Genomic DNA, 18,140 nt, shown 5'->3' with positions numbered 1-18,140 from the left:
TGCAGATTTTCGACTCTGCTGGGCCGTATAATGCCACCGTGATTATTTTCCAATGCACGGGAAAATAAAACTGTCAGGCTGCATAAATCATAATTAATTGAAATTTATGGAACCAGCTTTGGTCTAATCATCACATAAATCGCAGCATCAATTTCTAGTTTACAAAAAATAAAAGTAACTTCTCAGTCTTTGTAGAGTGATGGCTTTTCTGAACGCATTTCAGGCATTTAATCATCTCGTGAATGGACTGAATTACACAAGAAATAATTTCAATATTGGAAATCTACTACAAAAAAAACCAGAGCAACTAATGAACTTTCCAATTTGTTGTAAAAAGTTTTGATTAAGCAACTCCTGGACTGAAAAAATAAGGCGTGCAGGGAGTAAAACGGTTAATTTGCAGGCTTTGGAAATGTTAACTCGTTTACTCAACAAGAAACACCATTTGGGAGAAATCCATTTACACACAATGAAATTTATTCCATCGGTAGCAATGTACAAGATTTATAAAGCTGGTTTGATTTACATCAAAATGAAAATAAATCATAAAAAAAAAACAAATATACCAGGGTCTCAAAGAACAGCTCGCAAATGAAGAGGGAGTAAAACTGAGGTGAGCTGAAAAGATCAAACAGCAACAGAAATACCTAAGCTGAGTTTTGTTTGGACTACATCTCCCAATCAAAATATTGTGTTTAAAATAGCAAAACAAGACAAAAATAAAGGGAAAGAATACAAATCATACGTTCCAAATACTCCAGGATTTGTCTGCATTAGCCCCGGCTCCCCTGCACAGACCAGATCTAACACAATTATGACTTAAGCTCCACTGGTGTCGTATTTAACTTGTCCATTCATATCATTTTTAACTAGACGTTTAAGTGTTCAACATAAATTTAAAAATGCCTTGTAATTATAGTGAAATAAAAAGGAAAGAGCTGAAATTCACACTTTATTTTACCGTCTTTGATAATGAAAGACAAAAAGCTGACAGTTTGTTTATGATCCTCTTGTATGGTACAAATGTTCCTATCCACATGTGGGGTGCTGCAACTAGAGCCTCATCTTCTAAGAAGCCGTCAGGTGTTGTGTCTGCGCCCTGCTCCCAGCCACGCTCACTCCTTCCTGCGTTTCTTGTCGTGGTAGTCGTCCTTTGAGCGGTTGCTGGTGGACGGCCTCTTGGAGCCGCCGTGCTGCTTGGCCTGCTCCAAGAACTTGTCAAGACCGAAGGGATCTTCCTCAAACTGGACGGGGCCTTCCCGCCTCTGGCCGTGGTCGGCGCCGGAGAACTCCTTGTCTGGGGCAAATCTGACAACGGGCAGGCAAGGAATAAATCACCGTTACATTTGTGACATTCAGTCAAAGAATTTTATTAGGACTCGGACTATGATAACAACGGCTCTACGGTACCTGTTGTTCCGCATGAGTGAGTCGAAGTCGTCCGAGTACGTGTCTTTGTCTATGTTCTTGCTGGGCCGGTAGATGTTGGAGGCCATGTCTCTGCCGCCGCGGAACGGCTGGTCGTACACGTTGTATGATTCATCTTCACCTCCAGCAAAACCGCTATCCATACCCTGAGAAGACAAAGAGGCAGCAAAAAGATTAAGTCCTGGGGGAAAACATAAAAACATATGACAAAGAAACAGCTCAAGGTTATTTATTTAATTTAATTTTTTTTTTTTACAGATACATCTCTAAAGTAGCTGCTTGCTCTTATTTTACAAAAATACCTGGAATAAGTAGAACACATGTGTCACTTAAATGTCTTAAAAAGCCATCTATTACATTTGATCTTCAAATCAGACCTTCAGTTATGTTCCTCCTCCCCCTCTATGTTTAAGTAAGGGGTGTAAAAATCAACAAAAACAGCCTGCATTAATATGCTGAAGTAAGTATGCGGCTGTACTGACTTTGCTCTGGTTGAAGAGGCGCTGGTCGTACTGAGCGTCGCTCGTGGAACGCGGGTTGGGTTTGCCCAGAGCAATGAGCTCACTGATGTCTCTGTCCTGATCTCTCTGTAGCTTCGACCTGAAACACACAAATACAGATGGATCAGGAGCAAAATCACAGCAACAAGGTAAAAAAAAAAAAACAACCAAAGGAACTAAAGAAAAACATTTACAAAAAAAAAGAAGAGTCTTATCAATATAAGATTTCTATAATGTTTCATCAATGCATTGTGACTCCTACGGTGATATTTTTTCTAAAAAGTAACAGAACCAGTTTTAAAACTTTAATTGTTTGCAAAGTTATTCCTTAGTGACTTTAATATATTGATTGTCCTTCTGGAAACAGCCATCTAGAAGTGAAGTGAACGGTAATCTTTCAGATAAGGAGGTCTCTGCTTTCTGACAGCTGAAACCGTGATCGTAATGAGCTTCCTTCTGAATTTATCATCTCCACTTCCTCGGAGAACAACAACTGACCGGAACGCACACAAACACACACTGATCATGGATCTCATCTGCACAGGGAACAGTTTAAGTGCTCTGCTGAATCCTCCTGCATATACTCAGGTATTACTGCTGGCCCCATGAATGATTCAGTGGTGTGTCTCAACAGAGATGTGAGCGAATTCACATGCGCTGTGTTTAAAGTGTGTGTCCAGCACCTCTTATCAGGAGCCGCTCTGGAAATGTTCCTGTCGTGCTGTCTCTCTTTCCTTCTGTCATGGCGGATCACGTCACGCTCCCTGGCCTCGCTGTCCTCGCCACCTGCCACACGAGACGGGGGAAGCAAAGTTCAGAAGAGGGACAGCAGGGTGCAAAAAACAAACGGGTGATTTTGAAATTCAAAAATTAATAATTGGGTACTTTTTATCATTTTAATGCAATCAAAGTGGTCATTTGAAAAGCAGTAAGACATACAACTGCTCTTCTCATAAAAAATAAATGAGCCTATTGGGAAAGCTGATATTATTTTAGAGCTTCTGGGTCCAGATGTTACTAAGATTTTGAACCAGTGATAACAGATTACCGAACTTCACACGTTTATGCCAAACACAATCAGATATTTCAAGACTAAGAACGGGTGAAGCTAACCTTTTGTTAGGAAAATCTTATTTTCAGCGCTTACCCTTGTCACCGTGGCTTTTGATCCCCGCCCTCTGGTCTCGAGCCATCGCGGCCAGCTCCCTCAGTTTCTCCTCTTTCTTCTCCTTCTCCTTCTGAGCCATCTTCTTCTCTACTTGAGCTCGCATCTCCACTGCTTCCCTGGCCTAAACACACAAGCAGTATTCAAATTCAAACATGCTCTGCTCATTTATAATAGTACATTTCAAATCTGCGCTTTGATTTAATGCGTTACCTTTCTATCTGCTATATAAAGGGCCTCGGCCAGCTTGGCGAAGTTTTCATTAATGTGAACCGTTTGCAGACCCCTTCCATCAGCAGCCAGACGCTTGTCAAGAGGGATGGTGTAGCCCTGTGGAAAATTAAGCACAAAAGAGATACGTAAGAGAAAGATGAATTAAACAACTTTCAATGCTGTTTTTGACAGGTGGCAAAAAAAGAAAGGAAAAAGTTCCAACTAACTTGGGTGTCACATTACCTTAGCGTTCTTCCAGTTGGAGATGCAGGGAGGAATCTTCCACTCCTGCTGCTCCTTGACTGTCATCTACAACAAAGCAAGAAACTCTTTCAGACAGAGTGCAAGTTACCTCATTTTTTATTTAATGTGCAGCACTAGGAGACTGAAAAGCAGGATAATGAATAATTCTAACATTTCAGCCAACCTTACCTTTCTGCTTGGAGAATGCATGACAGGCGCGGGGGGCGACGGAGGTCCTCGGGGGATCTTTTTGTTGATTCTGAAACACACAATTGCCCACATTCTTAATCATTTTCTTCGGACCAAGAATTTTCTTTCATAGATAGATTATCAGGTCTGAAATAACACTTCTTTGTAATGACCTCTTCACAAATCAATACAAATGCAGGCATAACACTATCCATGTTAGTAATTCAGGTATGCTGAGCCTGAGGACTTAAGAGAGGAATCCAAAGAAAGTTTACTTAAACAATCAAACATACCTTGAATGACTTTAATAATGTGATTTTTTTTTAATCTGTTAAGGCTTTACCAGACTTTCACTTCAATTTCATTCAGCCATTACTTAATTCCCAAACCAAATCATTGTAACAGAAAATACTAACAGGCGTTTCTTAGACATGTTATGAGACTGCTGTGCAGGAGTTGCTCTTTCTTACTTAAAACGAGGAGGCTCCATGGGGTCTTTCTGCATCTCCACCATACGGATCACCCTCTGTTTGGCACCTGAATTAAAAGCCACACCCTGCTGGGAGGGCGTATACCTGGAAGACAGAGCAAAAGAACAAATGGATCATCAAACACACAAACAAATGTCAACAAAGCAGCATTACAATTCAAGTTTGAAGCTCTACATTTAAAATTAGTATTAATAAACCACACTTTTCAGGCAATTTTTGTTTGCTTATTTTATAAACAGAGAGTTTATATGGAGTAGATATGCAAGTCCATAAGTACTTGAACTCCAACAGTCAAACTTATGACCGATGTTGATTATTGTGCCATAATGGAAAAGTTATTGCTGATACGGCATGGGATGTCATCAAAGTGTCATGACTCCAAAACATAGATAAGGAAAGATAGGAAGGAAAGAAAGAAAAAAGAAAGAAAGAAAAAGGGAGGGAGGGAGGAAGGAAAGATATGAGCCTGAAAGAAAGAAAGAAAGAAAGAATCCCATTGATGACGTTTAGTAGCATTTAGTATTCTTTTAGAGCAGTGATTTGGGGGCTCCAAAGACTGAATGTGGTGATAGATTTATAGTTACAAAGGTGGAGTTGAATTGGTATTTTTTTATCGTCATTTTTATCGTTATCGGGATAAATGCCAGAAATTATCATGATACATTTTTTAGTCCATACCGCCCATCCCTTTATTTATACACACACACACACACACACACACACACACACACACACACACACACACACACACACTACAATACTCCAGGAAGTCTCCCCCATCCATAGAAAATAGACATGTTATATTTTAGCCACCTGAGCTATCAAAAACTCGACAATGGCCACCTAAATCCTGTTGGTTGCGAGCTGTAATCCCATTTGATGACAATATTGCAGAAAATAGACCGGACCTCAACAATACCACTCGTCCCACTGATTATATTTGCTGCAAATTGTGCTGATCAACAAAAGCCCATACCTGATGTATTGTGCCGGAGCTTGTTTGTCTGCAGCTCTTACGGGCATGGCAGCAGCAATCTTTTGAGACACCTGCTTTTCCAGGGCGGCACGGGTCTTCTCTGTCAGCTGCAAAGGGGAAACAACCAGAACCATGAACAATTTATCGTTGCTACCCGTTTAATCTGACATGTTTTATGCTACAACCGGTCAGAACCTCTCTTACTTCTGTCTAATGTAAATGTAATTTCCCAAATGTTGCAATTTAATTGTCATAAACATTTAAAAAATCATCATAATCAATTCATAAGTGATAAAAAAAAAGAAAAATAGGTAAAAGGTAGAATTATCTTGTTTATAAAATGTTAAGTCAATTTTACAGACTCATGAGTAAGTCTGATTGCAACCTGTGTGTCACCCTTGTAAATCGTTAATAGATACACACTGCACAATGCCTTACCTCTTGAACAGCCTCTTCGTCAGGCTTCTGTAGTTCTTTAGCCTCATTATTAAGAACTTCCTTTGGAAGAAGGTCTGTGTACTTACTGAATATCACCTGCAAGAATGACATGTAACAAATGCTTAGAAACAACTAGTAAATTAATTCATTTCACAGAAAACAGATTGTATATCTGGCTATAAATTGACATCTTGGGACCTCTTTCGATATTGCAATTAGAAATGTATGCATTAGTAGTATAATAATATAACTATAATACTAACAACTTTCCTGCTTTTGTATTCAAAACATTCCTACTTCGACTGATAACAAAAGGCACTTTTCAAGATAGCGCTTGCTCATGTACCTTTTCCTTTCCCTGTCCTTGTCTGGCGATGGCATCATATTTGACCTTTCCCTCTGCATCCACTTGCACTGCCAAGGCATTGGACGTCTTCTTCTTCCTGCCCATCTCCAGGGGGAACTGGGCCACATGGATCTCTGGGAAAGCTCCTCCATCTCCAAAGTCCTGCGCAAACACAGATTTTTATGAAAGATGAGTCATAAGATGAGACATAAAAATAAAGAAATTTAAATTGCGAGACTCTCCATTCCGTATTTAGGTGTGGTGATGTCTCTGCTAGGTGAGAAACTTACACCAGCTTTTCCTAAAAGTTGAAAAGATGTTTGAAATGTAAAGTTTTAAAGTATTAAAAGTCGTTTTTTGTTTGTCAAGACAATTTAAATTTGCTGCATTTGACCTGGTTTTTGATGCACTTTAAAGCACTGTTTTACGGAAAGGATTGTATTAATATGTACTTTGTAACAATATATAAAGTAACTCTGAAGTTGAGTGTTACTTTTGTTTAAAGAAATTAATTTTTTACTTGAAGAAAAGGCATTGTATATAATATTTGTTTTCACTGAAAATGCTCAGAAGCATTCCAGTTCCAACTATTGAGGGAAAGTGTGCAATGTGTTGTGGAATTTATCAAACCAGTTCAGAAGTCCGCTTTGTGGTTTTTATGAGGTTTTATTGAGCCGGCGGTGAGCACGTCTACACAGGCCAGAGGTCTGGTAGAAATGCTGACCTCGAGTGAAGTTGTAATCAGATTCTTATACAACAAGATGCAGGAATACACGAATCAGGCGAGAGACAAAAAGTAATTTACAGTCGGATGTGAATCGGGCCAAATGTCATTATCAGACATTTGGCATGACTGTCACAGACCTCCAAATCACCCCATAGGGTGCTTTCGTGATTCAAGTCTGTTTGAACCAACTTCCGAGGTGTCAGGATCTGCACGGGGGGTAGGAACCCCAAAGGTGTTGGGTCCTAGTTCAAAGCCCTGCAGGAGGTAGGACTGGGCAACCTGCCCCTGCAGGGGCCAAGCTGCTTCATCAAATGTTATGTTGCCCTCAATAAATGTTAATTTCCATCGAAGTAGTCTTTATTTTAATTCATTAACATTAAAAACACATTTTATTTGGTGGCAAAATAAGAGTAAAAGGTAAAAAATAGAATAGAAAGGGAATTTGGGGAAAAATAAAAGGGAATTTAGGGACAAATATTTCATTATTATGAAAGATAAGTCATAAGTTTTTAATGTATTTAGGTCTGACAGGACCAGTGCTTCCAGTGAGTCAAAGGATAGAGTTTAAAATCTTACTGCTGGTCTACAAAGCACTGAATGGTCTTGGACCAAAATACATGGTTGATCTGTTAGTCCCTATGAAGCTCCCAGACCCCTGAGGTTCATCTGGATCTGGTTTGTTGTGTGTCCCAAGAACAAGAACCAAACAAGGTGAGGCAGCGTTCAGTTACGCTGCTCCTCACTGGTCAATCTCAATAAATATGTTAGGTAGTCTTTATTTCATTTCATTAACATGGCGAACGTGGCAAAATAAGAGTAAAAAGGTAAAAAAAACAGAATAAAATGGAATAGGGCTTGGTCACCAAGGTGCATTCTTGGCAGCCTCGTGAGTGTAAACAAACAGCAGTGTAGTAGCAGTGTGGTAGCACCAAGTGAACAGACCGAACGCAAAAAAAAGATGTTAAAATGCCGGAAAGGAACTGGAATTTCACCGGGATACCTTAAACAAGCAAGCCAGTGAGTGGTATACGGAGAAAATAATTAGGGATACCATTTTTTTCACACCGAGTACGAGTATTTTAATTTGTGTACTCGCCGATACCGAGTACCGATCCAATACTTCTACCACAAAAATAACTAGGCTAAAAATGCAATGAATTAGAAGACAGGTTGTATTTGGAAGAGAAATTCAATTTTAAACAAAACTCAGCCGGCTGGGCTTTCCTTCGCGCTTTAGTCTCATCGCAGGAACATCAACTGAGCATGTGCGGTGCTTCACCTGAAGCCGTCCGTGTGAAACAACATAAACAATCAAATAGAATTTAAAAAACAGGCTAAGTGAAATGATGTTACACACTCTTGTACAGTAGGTGGTGGTATGCACCTTAAAGTTGGTTGCGATCCGCCAATAAAACAGAGAAGAAGAACAACATAAACAATCCCATTACAGTCCCATTCTTACAGTCCGGTTAACCGGCGAGCAGCAGCTCTGCTGCTGCTCTGTGCCTGCACACTGACCCGGGTAGCCGCGGGGCGGCTCAACATCTCCCCTTAGCGGCGCTAACCAGTAACTACAACAACAATGAGGTATCGGTGCGTGGTATCGGAGAATTTTTGCGAGTACGAGTATATGAGGGCAGTATCGGCCCAGATACCGATACCAGTATCGGTATTGGGGCATCCCTAAAAATAATGATTATTAACGGTTTGGATCCATATGAAATCCTTACTAAAGAGTATTTGTATTACTCTTACTTTTTTCTTTTCTTTTTCCCCCCCGCTTTATTATGCGGAAGAGACTCCGAGGCATGAGCAATATTTTTGTTTTCCTCGTGGGATTATTTTTTTCCTCTGCAGCTACAAATAGAGTTAATATTTTTTCCTCAACAAACTAGTTTTATCTGAAGATTGGGGTTAATTGCACCACAGAGAGCTGGCCAGCAACTGTGTTTAGCTGGAGAAGTGGGAATAAAACCTGTGTGATTGATCCGACCCCGGGCCGTGTGAGTGTTTGTTTTTGGTTTACTATGGAAGGTTATGTTTGGTCGTCTTACAGCTGCGATCCAAGCGAGCCGACGACTCTTTTACTCTGTTATCTCAGATACTCGGCCTCCGTGGTTCTGCCTCCGAGCGAAAAGCGGTAAAAAGTTAAATCATTAGGGATCTTTTCCCCACGTCTGTTATGTGTGGAGCTGTCGCACCCCACAACACAGCAACGGGTTACCATGGTTACAGAATAACAGAAAGTAAGATTATAAGTAAGACACAACGAAGAGGGAGCGTCTGTACACAGTGCGCAGTGGTCCGAAGAGCAGCTAAGGTAGCTTCCAATATGGCGGCTCCGCCAGGTGATGACGTCAAGACGACCAAGCCCTATACTGTAACTCAAATCTGTGTAAATCGTACATATCATCTGTTCATAATATATATTACCATGGCCAAAAACATATCGGGACATACCTAGTTATTAATGTTTTTAATATATATTAAAATAGTTTTATATATCGTTGCATTTAACGTCACTTCCGGCCAGCGGCCGGAAGTGACGAAGTAAGCGAAGCTAACATGTATCCTATGGTTTCTTTTTTTCAGACAAAGTTCCGACTTCTTACCTTCCGTCTGACAGTTTTGGCGGTTCTCCCGCCTTCCTCAGAGAGTGTCACGTGATGGGAAGTGGAGAAACTAACATGGTTTACATGTTTGAATTGTGAAATGTTATATATGTTCATGTTGCATTAAGCTGCTGCATTAAGCTGCTGTCATTCAACTACCTCTTTTGAAGTTAAATTTATTTATTTTTGTTATTGCACTATTCTGCACTTTTTGTTTTAGTTCACAATTTCATGTTTTTACATTTTGTGGCACCAGTGCTGATAAGCTTTGTTGAAATATATGTCCATGTTGTTCTCCAATGGACAATAAAAGAAACTTGGGATAATTTAGTTTTAGTCCTTTTTTTTTCTTTCTAATTCATTGCCAAAATGTATCTGATCGGGAAAAAGTATTGGAAATGTATCGGGAGCCAAATCGGGATAGGCAGATACTCAAACTCAAGTGATCAGATTGGGAGCTAAAAAAATCCTGATCGGGACAACCCTAGTTCATAATATATATTATCATTCATTCATGTCTGACCTGCACCTTATAACAACAGTTATTTATTAATCTGCACCACACCCACCCACACACACACACACACACACACCCACACCCACACCCACACCCACACCCACACCCACACACACACACACACACACACACACACACACACACACACACACACACACACACACACCATCCCTTATGTCATTTCATTAATGAATGTGGTTTTACTGTTATTTCGACATTTAGCGTCATCACCAGAGAAATAACACCAGCAAAATAACTTCTTTGACAATTTTCACCTGTTTCAAGTCAATTTTCACTTGAAATAAGTAGGAAAATCTGCCAATGGGACAAGATTTATCTTCTCATTATAAGCAATAAAATCTTGTTCCACTAGCAGATTTTTCTACTTATTTTAAGTGAAAATCTACTTGAAACAGGTGAAAATTGTCGTTTTTTCCAGTGATGAGTCTTGTTTTAAGTGTAATGAGATTTTTTTTTTACTAAAATTAGACATTTTAACTAGAAATAAGACAAATATTCTTGTTAAGATTTTGAGTTTTTGCAGTGATCCATTTTACTTATCTTGTGAAGGACAGAGGCATATCGATAAGTTCAGAAAACTGTTTTTCAATTTTGTGTTTTGATGTACTTGATGTAAGCCCAGTGGATAGTTAAAGCTTACCGAAGGATGCATTGAACAGCAGGTGTTCTGGTCAGTGCTAGTATTTGTAATATATTACCGGTATATTATTTGTATTCAGCACAAATTATCTGTCCCCATATGATAAAATCCCCCCTGATTTTTTTTTTTACAACTCGAGTACTATATATATATATATATATATATATATATATATATATATATATATATATATATATATATATATATATATATATGTGTATATATGTATATATATGTATATTGTACATTTCTGCCTATACTGTTCATTTCTGTTTATACATTTTATCTGTCACCTGTCATCCTACGTCACTTTTTGTAAAGATTCATATCCGGCACTTTTTAATCCTCATATTGTACATTCCTGTTTATCCCTGTTATACATTTTACTTTATTCTACATCTCAGTTTATCTCCATATATATTCGTTTGCTTTTATATTTTTATCTTTATTCTTACTGTATTGCACCAATCACCACAACAAATTCCTTGTGTGTGTTGACAAACTTGGCAATAAACCCCCTTTCTGATTCTGATGTGTGTGTATGTATGTATGTGTGTGTGTGTGTGTGTGTGTGTGTGTGTGTGTGTGTGTGTGTGTGTGTGTGTGTGTGTGTGTGTGTGTGTGTGTGTGTAACGTGTTGGTTCTGACCTCGAGGGTCCGCGGCACCCAGCTCTTCCTGCCGGTGTAAGGAGGAGGATCTCTCCGGGACGAGACCAGGGCGGTGGAGTAGGACCTCTGTGCCCGCAGCCTCTCCTCCGCCTCCAGCTGGTCCTGGGACAGCTGCGTGGGCGCCGGCAAGAAGCTGGACAGGACGGAAAAACACACAAAAAAACTCACTTTTAAAGCCTGAATTACGGTTTCGCGTTAAATCGACGCAGAACTACGCCGTAGGGTTACGGCGTAGGGTACGCGGCGACGCGCGCGGTACGCAGTAGGCACTGTGTCGGTGTAACGCGGGACCATAAATCAGCCTTAGTCCGCACGTTGTAATCTGTGAGCAGCTCCAACTATCTCCTCAATGAACAGAAGCGATGCAGCGATTCCAACGTATAAAGCGGCAATAAACTCAAAATATCAAACTAACACTTAAAAGACATAACTCTAATATATCTTAATAAACTGAAACATTTAAATACGCAGGCAAATATAGCTTATTAGCTTAGCATTAGCTCGCGTCGTTAGCTTTGATCGGAGTGAAAGATTAGCGACGGGCCAACGCGATATCCTCGACCCAGAATATTAAACGTGTTATATGCACTGTAAAACACATAATGAAAATCAGATCCGACTGCTAATCTGTGTATTTTAAGTCCGTTTTGCCTCGATGACTGACTCACCTCGTCAGAGACATGTTCGCCTTTCTTCCTTAGCACCGAACTGCGCATGCGCGGTATAGAACTCAATATAATAGACTAGAACTTGTTTACATTTTGCAAGTTTACTTAAATTATCAGGGACTTGGCTATTTAAGATACTTTTAAAGTATTTTTTAAATTGATCTCTTTTATTCCTTGCAGTTTTCACTGGTTATTCCAAGTAAGGTCTGCTGGGGACTATCCCCGCTCTCATAGAATAGAATAGAATAGAATAGAATATTATCCCAATTTCTGGTTTGATTTGTAGCTGTCAATGAACCAAGGTGAGCGCTGATCTTTTCCCGTTTCTAGACTACTTCGATGGAAATTAACATATTTATTGAGGGTAACATAATATTAGATTAGATTAGATTAGATTCAACTTTATTGTCATTACACACGTACACAAGTACAGAGCAACGAAATGCAGTTTGGCATCCAGTCGAAGTGCAACAGAAAATATTATAGTAAATACAGTATATATAAATTAAAGGTAAAGGTAAAGGTAGACTTTATTCATCCCCGAGGGGAAATTCATTTGTCACAGCAGCGCGACACAGAACCGAAAAAAACAGGACAGACGAAGAATAAATAAATTACATAAAAAACATAGAAAGACTGTACTCTGCTTGCTGGATAAAAAAAAACATTAAAAAACGCTCAGAAAAAAAAAGGATATAAAAACAGTAAAAGTGCAGTGGTTTAAAGTGCTTTTTTTTGCAGTAATGTCATGCGACTGTCACTAGATAATGACAGCAACAACAACAACAACAACAGTAAAAACTACATGAAACTGTTAAAAAGTCTGACTGCCATTGGGATAAAAGACTTCCGGAAACCAATGAATAATGCAGAGATAAAAACAACCTATCTGAGAATAGAACGTACGAGGTTTTAACGTACAGAGCTCTGTAGCGCCGTCCAGAGGGGAGAAGTTCAAACAGACTGTCCTGGGTGTGAGGGGTCTGCAGAGATGCTACCTGCCCGTTTCCTGGTCCTGGACCGGTACAGGTCCTGGATAGATGGGAGGTTAGTCCCAGTTATCCTCTCTGCAGACATAATTGTCCATTGCAGTCTGTGCCTGCCGAACCAGACAGCTATGGAAGTGCAGAGAACAGACTGTATGATGGCAGTGTAGAAGGTGATCAGCAGCTGCTGTGGCAGGTTAAACTTCCTGAGCTGATGCAGGAAGTACAACCTCTGCTGAACTTCTTCCAGACAGAGTTCTTTGGGCAAAAGATAGGATACACCCTGGACAGTTGGCTGGCATTAACTGTCCTGATGACATCACATGCAGTATTAATTTGTTAATTTCCCTTCAGAGATTAATAATGTATTTTTGTATTTGAATTTGAGGCAGCAAAGGCTTTTCAGTACACATAAACTTAGAACATTACAGGAAACAGATCAAGATAATTTATCCTTGTTCATATTGCATAACAATGAAATTACAGGTGCTTCATCACAGGTGCTGGTCCTAATATAAGTGCAAGATAAGTAAAGAAAAAAAAAAGTGCAAGATAAGTAAAGAAAAAAATAGATCAATATAAAGTGCGAGATAAGTAAAAAAAAAAAAAAAAAGAATGCCCAGAAGATTTCCTAGTGATGGTGGTCAGATGCGGAAGGTGATGGCTTTGGGGAAGAAACTGTATTTGAGTCTGTTTGTCCTGGTTCTGGTGCACCTTTACCGTCTGCCAGGAGCAGGTCGAACATCTGATGTGGCGGAGGTTCTCTTCCACAATCGGATGTCTTGGATTACACCATTTGTTGTTAACAAACACTGCAAGTGCTGCTGCCCTACTTCTGTCAGTATGTCTGAAATGGTTTGTCCACCTGTATGGTCTTAAATCCATGTAGAGAGAAGCTGGAGTCCAGAACGTGCCTATGCAACCATGTCTTGGAAAAACACAATACTCCTGCTATTTCCTAACAGTACTACAAGCTCATCAATCCTACCTCCAAGGGATCTCTCATGCCTCATTTCTCTCCTGTTCTACATATTTGACCTCTTTTCTTCAACTCATCTACATTTGAGGTCTGTTTCTGATCATTAGCTGGTCTTTTGAATGTTCAATATAAAGTTTCCACAGGTAAACAACCTTCTTTTGTTATGGATACTTCATTACAGTTGTTAAAAAGTGCCAGAATTTTGAGTAGAAATCCTCCATGCAGAACAGCATCCATATCAGAATGCAACATTTTTTTAAAAACGTTTCTAGTATTAACGGGAAAAAAAAGACACAAATTTGACAAGCATCTGAAGAATAGAAAAATTCTTTCACACTCATAATAAACAACGCACAAAAACTAAGGACATTTGTGATTGATAGATTATTTCTTTGTTGTAGCAATGTTTCTTGACAATACATCTTATACTGTTGGAAAGCCTGTTTATGTCCCTTTTAACGGGTGGCACATTTGTAAGGGACATACATTTTTAGGGATGAGCAGCAGAACTGAGCCACCAAACACTAGACGTCCATGGACGTCTTTTCATAAGTGTTTTATGGTTGGCCTGTCATAGCCCTTATTTATCGCTGGAAAAGACTTTTAAGATAGGTCTGTGTTTAACTGGTCGGACATTGTCCAGATTTAGCCCTAAAAAAAGACGTTTAGAGGTCAATGGACGTCTTGATTTAGACGTCATTTTCTATGTCCCGAAAAGACGACTTCTCACTTTTTACTTTTCCAATGTCTTTCCAATGTAACTTTTCTGGGTGGGAGTATGTGGGTTGTGCCCATAAAAATGTGCCAAATAGAATTCATCTACCAAACACAAATGTCTTTACTTTTTGTGCAATGTTTAGAAACATCTTTAGTAACAACCTTTTTTTTATTACAGCAGTACAACTAGGAAGAACAACCACCTTTATCCTGTTAAAAACATCCAGCAGTAACCTCCAGCAGTTTTATCAGACCGCTGAACAAGCACACTACATAAAAGCTTGTTAAGTATGTTTTGTGTTTGAAGCGAGGAGTTATGTAATGTCACCCGGCCTGCTGTTATGATGGACATGATAATATCTTGAATCAGACTCTCTTGACATACTCATCAGCAATAAAAGTGACATCACTGCTGTGAAAGACTGCCCCCCCCCCCATCGTCTTATTTATTTCTTGCTGTCATTGTCTTCTTTCTTTCTTTCCTTCTTTGCTCCATTCCCATCTTTCCTCCCTCCTCTCCCTCTGTGTTTCTCTGAGGAGGAGGCAGTCTGTCAGTCTCCCGTCAGAGAAATAGCTTATTAATGTGACACGGGGTAAAAGAAGACGTCAAAGGAGATCAATCAACAGGCTGTGGCACAGGACAAGAAAGCTTTTAATAAACCGAATCATCATTGTGCTTCTCTCTCTTTTTTTTGTGCTTGGCATTTGGCATTCAGAAGCTCTGCGCCGTCATGCTTCATCTTGTATGGATGCTGGTGCAGACTCTCAGGTCACGGTAACTTGATAAGACTTGGATCAAGGCAAAGGAAAGCCTTTGAGTTTCTCAATGTACACGCTGAATCAAAGATAACTGGTGTAGAGAGCGTTTTTCATCGCTCAGTAGAACGATCTTTCAAGTTGGTTTGTAAGAGGTTTAATTAGAAGTAAACATTTCCTCGAGGATAACAGTAGACGATCTAATTTTGTTTTTGTTGGAAAAAGACTGTCGTGTTCTTTAAACAGCAGCTTTAATGATTGACTGTCTTCCCCTGTGGGAATAAAAAGAGATATATAACCAAGGGAAAAGGCCGGAGTAAATAATTCTCTTTTATCTGTAAATCAGCATTTGATGAAATGTGCTCATCAGTGAAAGGTCAGAGCGCGAGAGGGATGAAAACTGTCGTCATGGTCATCCCGATGAGGCTAGGGAGGGAGCGCGTATGCGCTGCCAGCTGTGTTGCCGTGTTGTAATAAAAGGGTTTGATGTGAAGCGACATGGCTGTGGCACAGCCACTGGCTCTGGGGATGCACTCGGGAACGCACTGTGAGAACACTGCAAAAACTCATTTCCAAGAAAGTAGGAGAAAAAAAATCTTTCTTTCAAGAAAATAAGAACACTATTTTGCTAGTTTTAAGAATTATATACCCAAGATCATTCTTCTTACCCTGATGGCAGATATTTTTTGCTCAAAACAAGACAATATTGACTAGAGTTATGGACTATTAGGCGTATGTCTAGGAGGGCGGTTTTTTGCAGTGTAGAGCAGAAGAGGGCGATACATGCCCTGATACCTCACGCTACCACATCTCTAGTGTTACTGTCAGCCCTAAAGGACCATGACAGATGAAGATAAAACTGAGAGCAAGCTCATGAAAACATACCACAGAGAATTAAAAGTCTGTGAACTATATGCATTATGTATACCATATAAAACAGATACTGTATGATTACATACACTGCAAAAACAGCCCCTGCTGAAATTAGACTAATATTCCACGAGTCTAGGAAAAATATATTTGCCAATGGGGTAAGAAAACACGTATTGACTAGAATTATTAATACTAGCAAAATAGTCTTTTAATTTTCTTGAAAAAAGGCTTTTTTTTCTTTTTTAAAAAGTGGGACAGCTCAGCACATATGATATTGTTTTGATCGTGACAGGTCGGTATTACTGCAATAAAGAAAATGAGGAACAACGGTAATGTAGATGCTGCTTTGTATCATTGGCTTCAGGAAGACTTTCATTTTGTCACCTATAGAGCTTAGTACCGTTAAGATTCATCCAGTTATGATCTTATTCTGAGAGGTTATGATTCAGAGACGTATTACTGTTGCCCCAGTTAGGAAATGTTTGGGAAAACCTAGGTAGATATTTATAATCAAAAGCAAATACAACAATTTAAACCAAATTACACCATGTCAAATTTTGTTGTGAAACTGCACAACAGAAATACTATTCTCTTCTTTCATCAGACAGAATCTCGTGTAGCAATAAAACACCTGACCCACTTCCAGTGTTGAAGCTATTCTACAAGTTTTAATCAAAAAATGATACCTATAAATATTTGTGGCGTCAAAGGCTCGTCTAATGGAATTCAAAAAATGCTTTTATTTTGCAGGGGAGGTGTTTTCAAAGTTGAGCTCGTCATGTTGGAAACGATTTATGTCACAATTATTGCTTATTATTATTATCATTATTGCTCTGGGTGCCAATGAAAAATGAAATCACCTCAAAGTGGGTCAGCAGAATGCCATCTCTCAGTCTCGTCCAGGCACGTGAACGTATGCAGGCAGTATTTAAATGCGTAACACACATGCACGCACACAAAGAAACGGAGAGGCTCCGGGGGATGTTTACAGTAAGAGTCGCAGCACGTTTGACAAAGTGAGCCTCATGCAGCTCCTTTTACTGTGTGTCACCTTAGGTATTATTGGGCAGAAAAAAATGGTCTTTAAATAAGTGAAAGTCTATTTCCATTTACTATTACTTGTCAAATAAGGTTACACAGTGAAAGTCAGCGCTGCTCCCATCTGATGGTGGAATCATTTTGAATTACATGGCTGTGAGCTTTTGTATATTGAGGAAAAAATACGATTGGACATGTGTGGAGAGCTGCCCCCGGACTATTATTCTGTAATATTCACTGTAAAATACACATTAACTAGTTGCACTATTCTTAGGCTTCATAGATGGTTAAAATGTTGTAATATTGTGGAAAACAAAGAGATGAGAAGGAGAAGAATCAAAAGGGAGACAAAATCTGACAAGCCAATGAAGACTGCAATATTTTTTTCTTATTAGCTGCTGCGTTCTCTTTAACCTTTTGCAGTGACCTCAGCAGAACATTGCCGATGCCAGGGGCAATGTTATCTGGCCCTCCTGCACTGCTGTCATTTCTGCTCAGTGCTCCTTTTTGACATCAGGAGTCCAGTAACAGACTGGGCCAAATGACGTTTAGCAGAGGGCTTGCTGAGCTAAATAAACTAGGCCCTGCAAGTGCCTAGTTGATTTAGCCTGAAGAGAGGAGATTCGCTCCTATTGGCTCAAGGGGGGTTTTGATGTTCAACACAGGTATGCAAGCATTTTGTCCCAATATTTAGTTTCTAGTTAGTATCTATTAAAAGAAGATCATATTTATCCTAAAGACCTAATAAGGACTTTAGCAGAGTACGTGATTCATGTGATAACATGACAACTTTTACACAATACAAAGTCTTTGTTACTTACCTGAGGTTGTGAATTTGATTTATTTGTAACAAATAACAGTTAGACCAAACAAATGATCCGTCAGTTGAGTTTTCCAAAAAGGTTGTAAAAGAATAATAAAAGAATAATAAAAAAAAGGAGTAGAAAG

The 18,140-nt window shown here is 39.4% G+C and overlaps 1 protein-coding gene across 1 annotated transcript; it reads right to left on the bottom strand.

Moving 5' to 3' along the window:
* Positions 1-455: 455 nt before the first annotated feature.
* On the bottom strand, positions 456-11,978 carry snw1 (SNW domain containing 1). The gene is made up of 14 exons (XM_061706919.1): positions 11,844-11,978; positions 11,155-11,308; positions 5,990-6,151; positions 5,644-5,739; positions 5,206-5,312; positions 4,209-4,313; positions 3,739-3,808; positions 3,550-3,615; positions 3,307-3,423; positions 3,076-3,217; positions 2,612-2,714; positions 1,911-2,028; positions 1,411-1,574; positions 456-1,308 (listed from the first exon to the last, which is right to left on the bottom strand). Exons 1-14 carry the CDS (start codon positions 11,855-11,857, stop codon positions 1,116-1,118), a joined length of 1,611 nt encoding a protein of 536 aa, XP_061562903.1. The 5' UTR covers positions 11,858-11,978; the 3' UTR covers positions 456-1,115.
* Between the last annotated feature and the right edge of the window lie 6,162 nt (positions 11,979-18,140).

Source organism: Cololabis saira, chromosome 18 (genome assembly GCF_033807715.1).
Source record: "Cololabis saira isolate AMF1-May2022 chromosome 18, fColSai1.1, whole genome shotgun sequence".
Classification (NCBI taxonomy): Eukaryota; Metazoa; Chordata; class Actinopteri; order Beloniformes; family Belonidae; genus Cololabis; species Cololabis saira.
Note: the sequence above shows the minus strand (reverse complement) of the source record. Positions and strands in the feature narration are given on the sequence as shown.

Bases quoted from the DNA above. Each gene is read 5' to 3' on its own strand.
- snw1 (XM_061706919.1), bottom strand. The intron at 3,809-4,208 runs GTAAGAAAGAGC...TGTGTGTTTCAG, and splicing joins ATGGAGCCTCCTCGTTTTAA to AATCAACAAAAAGATCCCCC. The intron at 2,029-2,611 runs GTGCTGGACACA...TGTGTGTTTCAG, and splicing joins AGAGCGGCTCCTGATAAGAG to GTCGAAGCTACAGAGAGATC.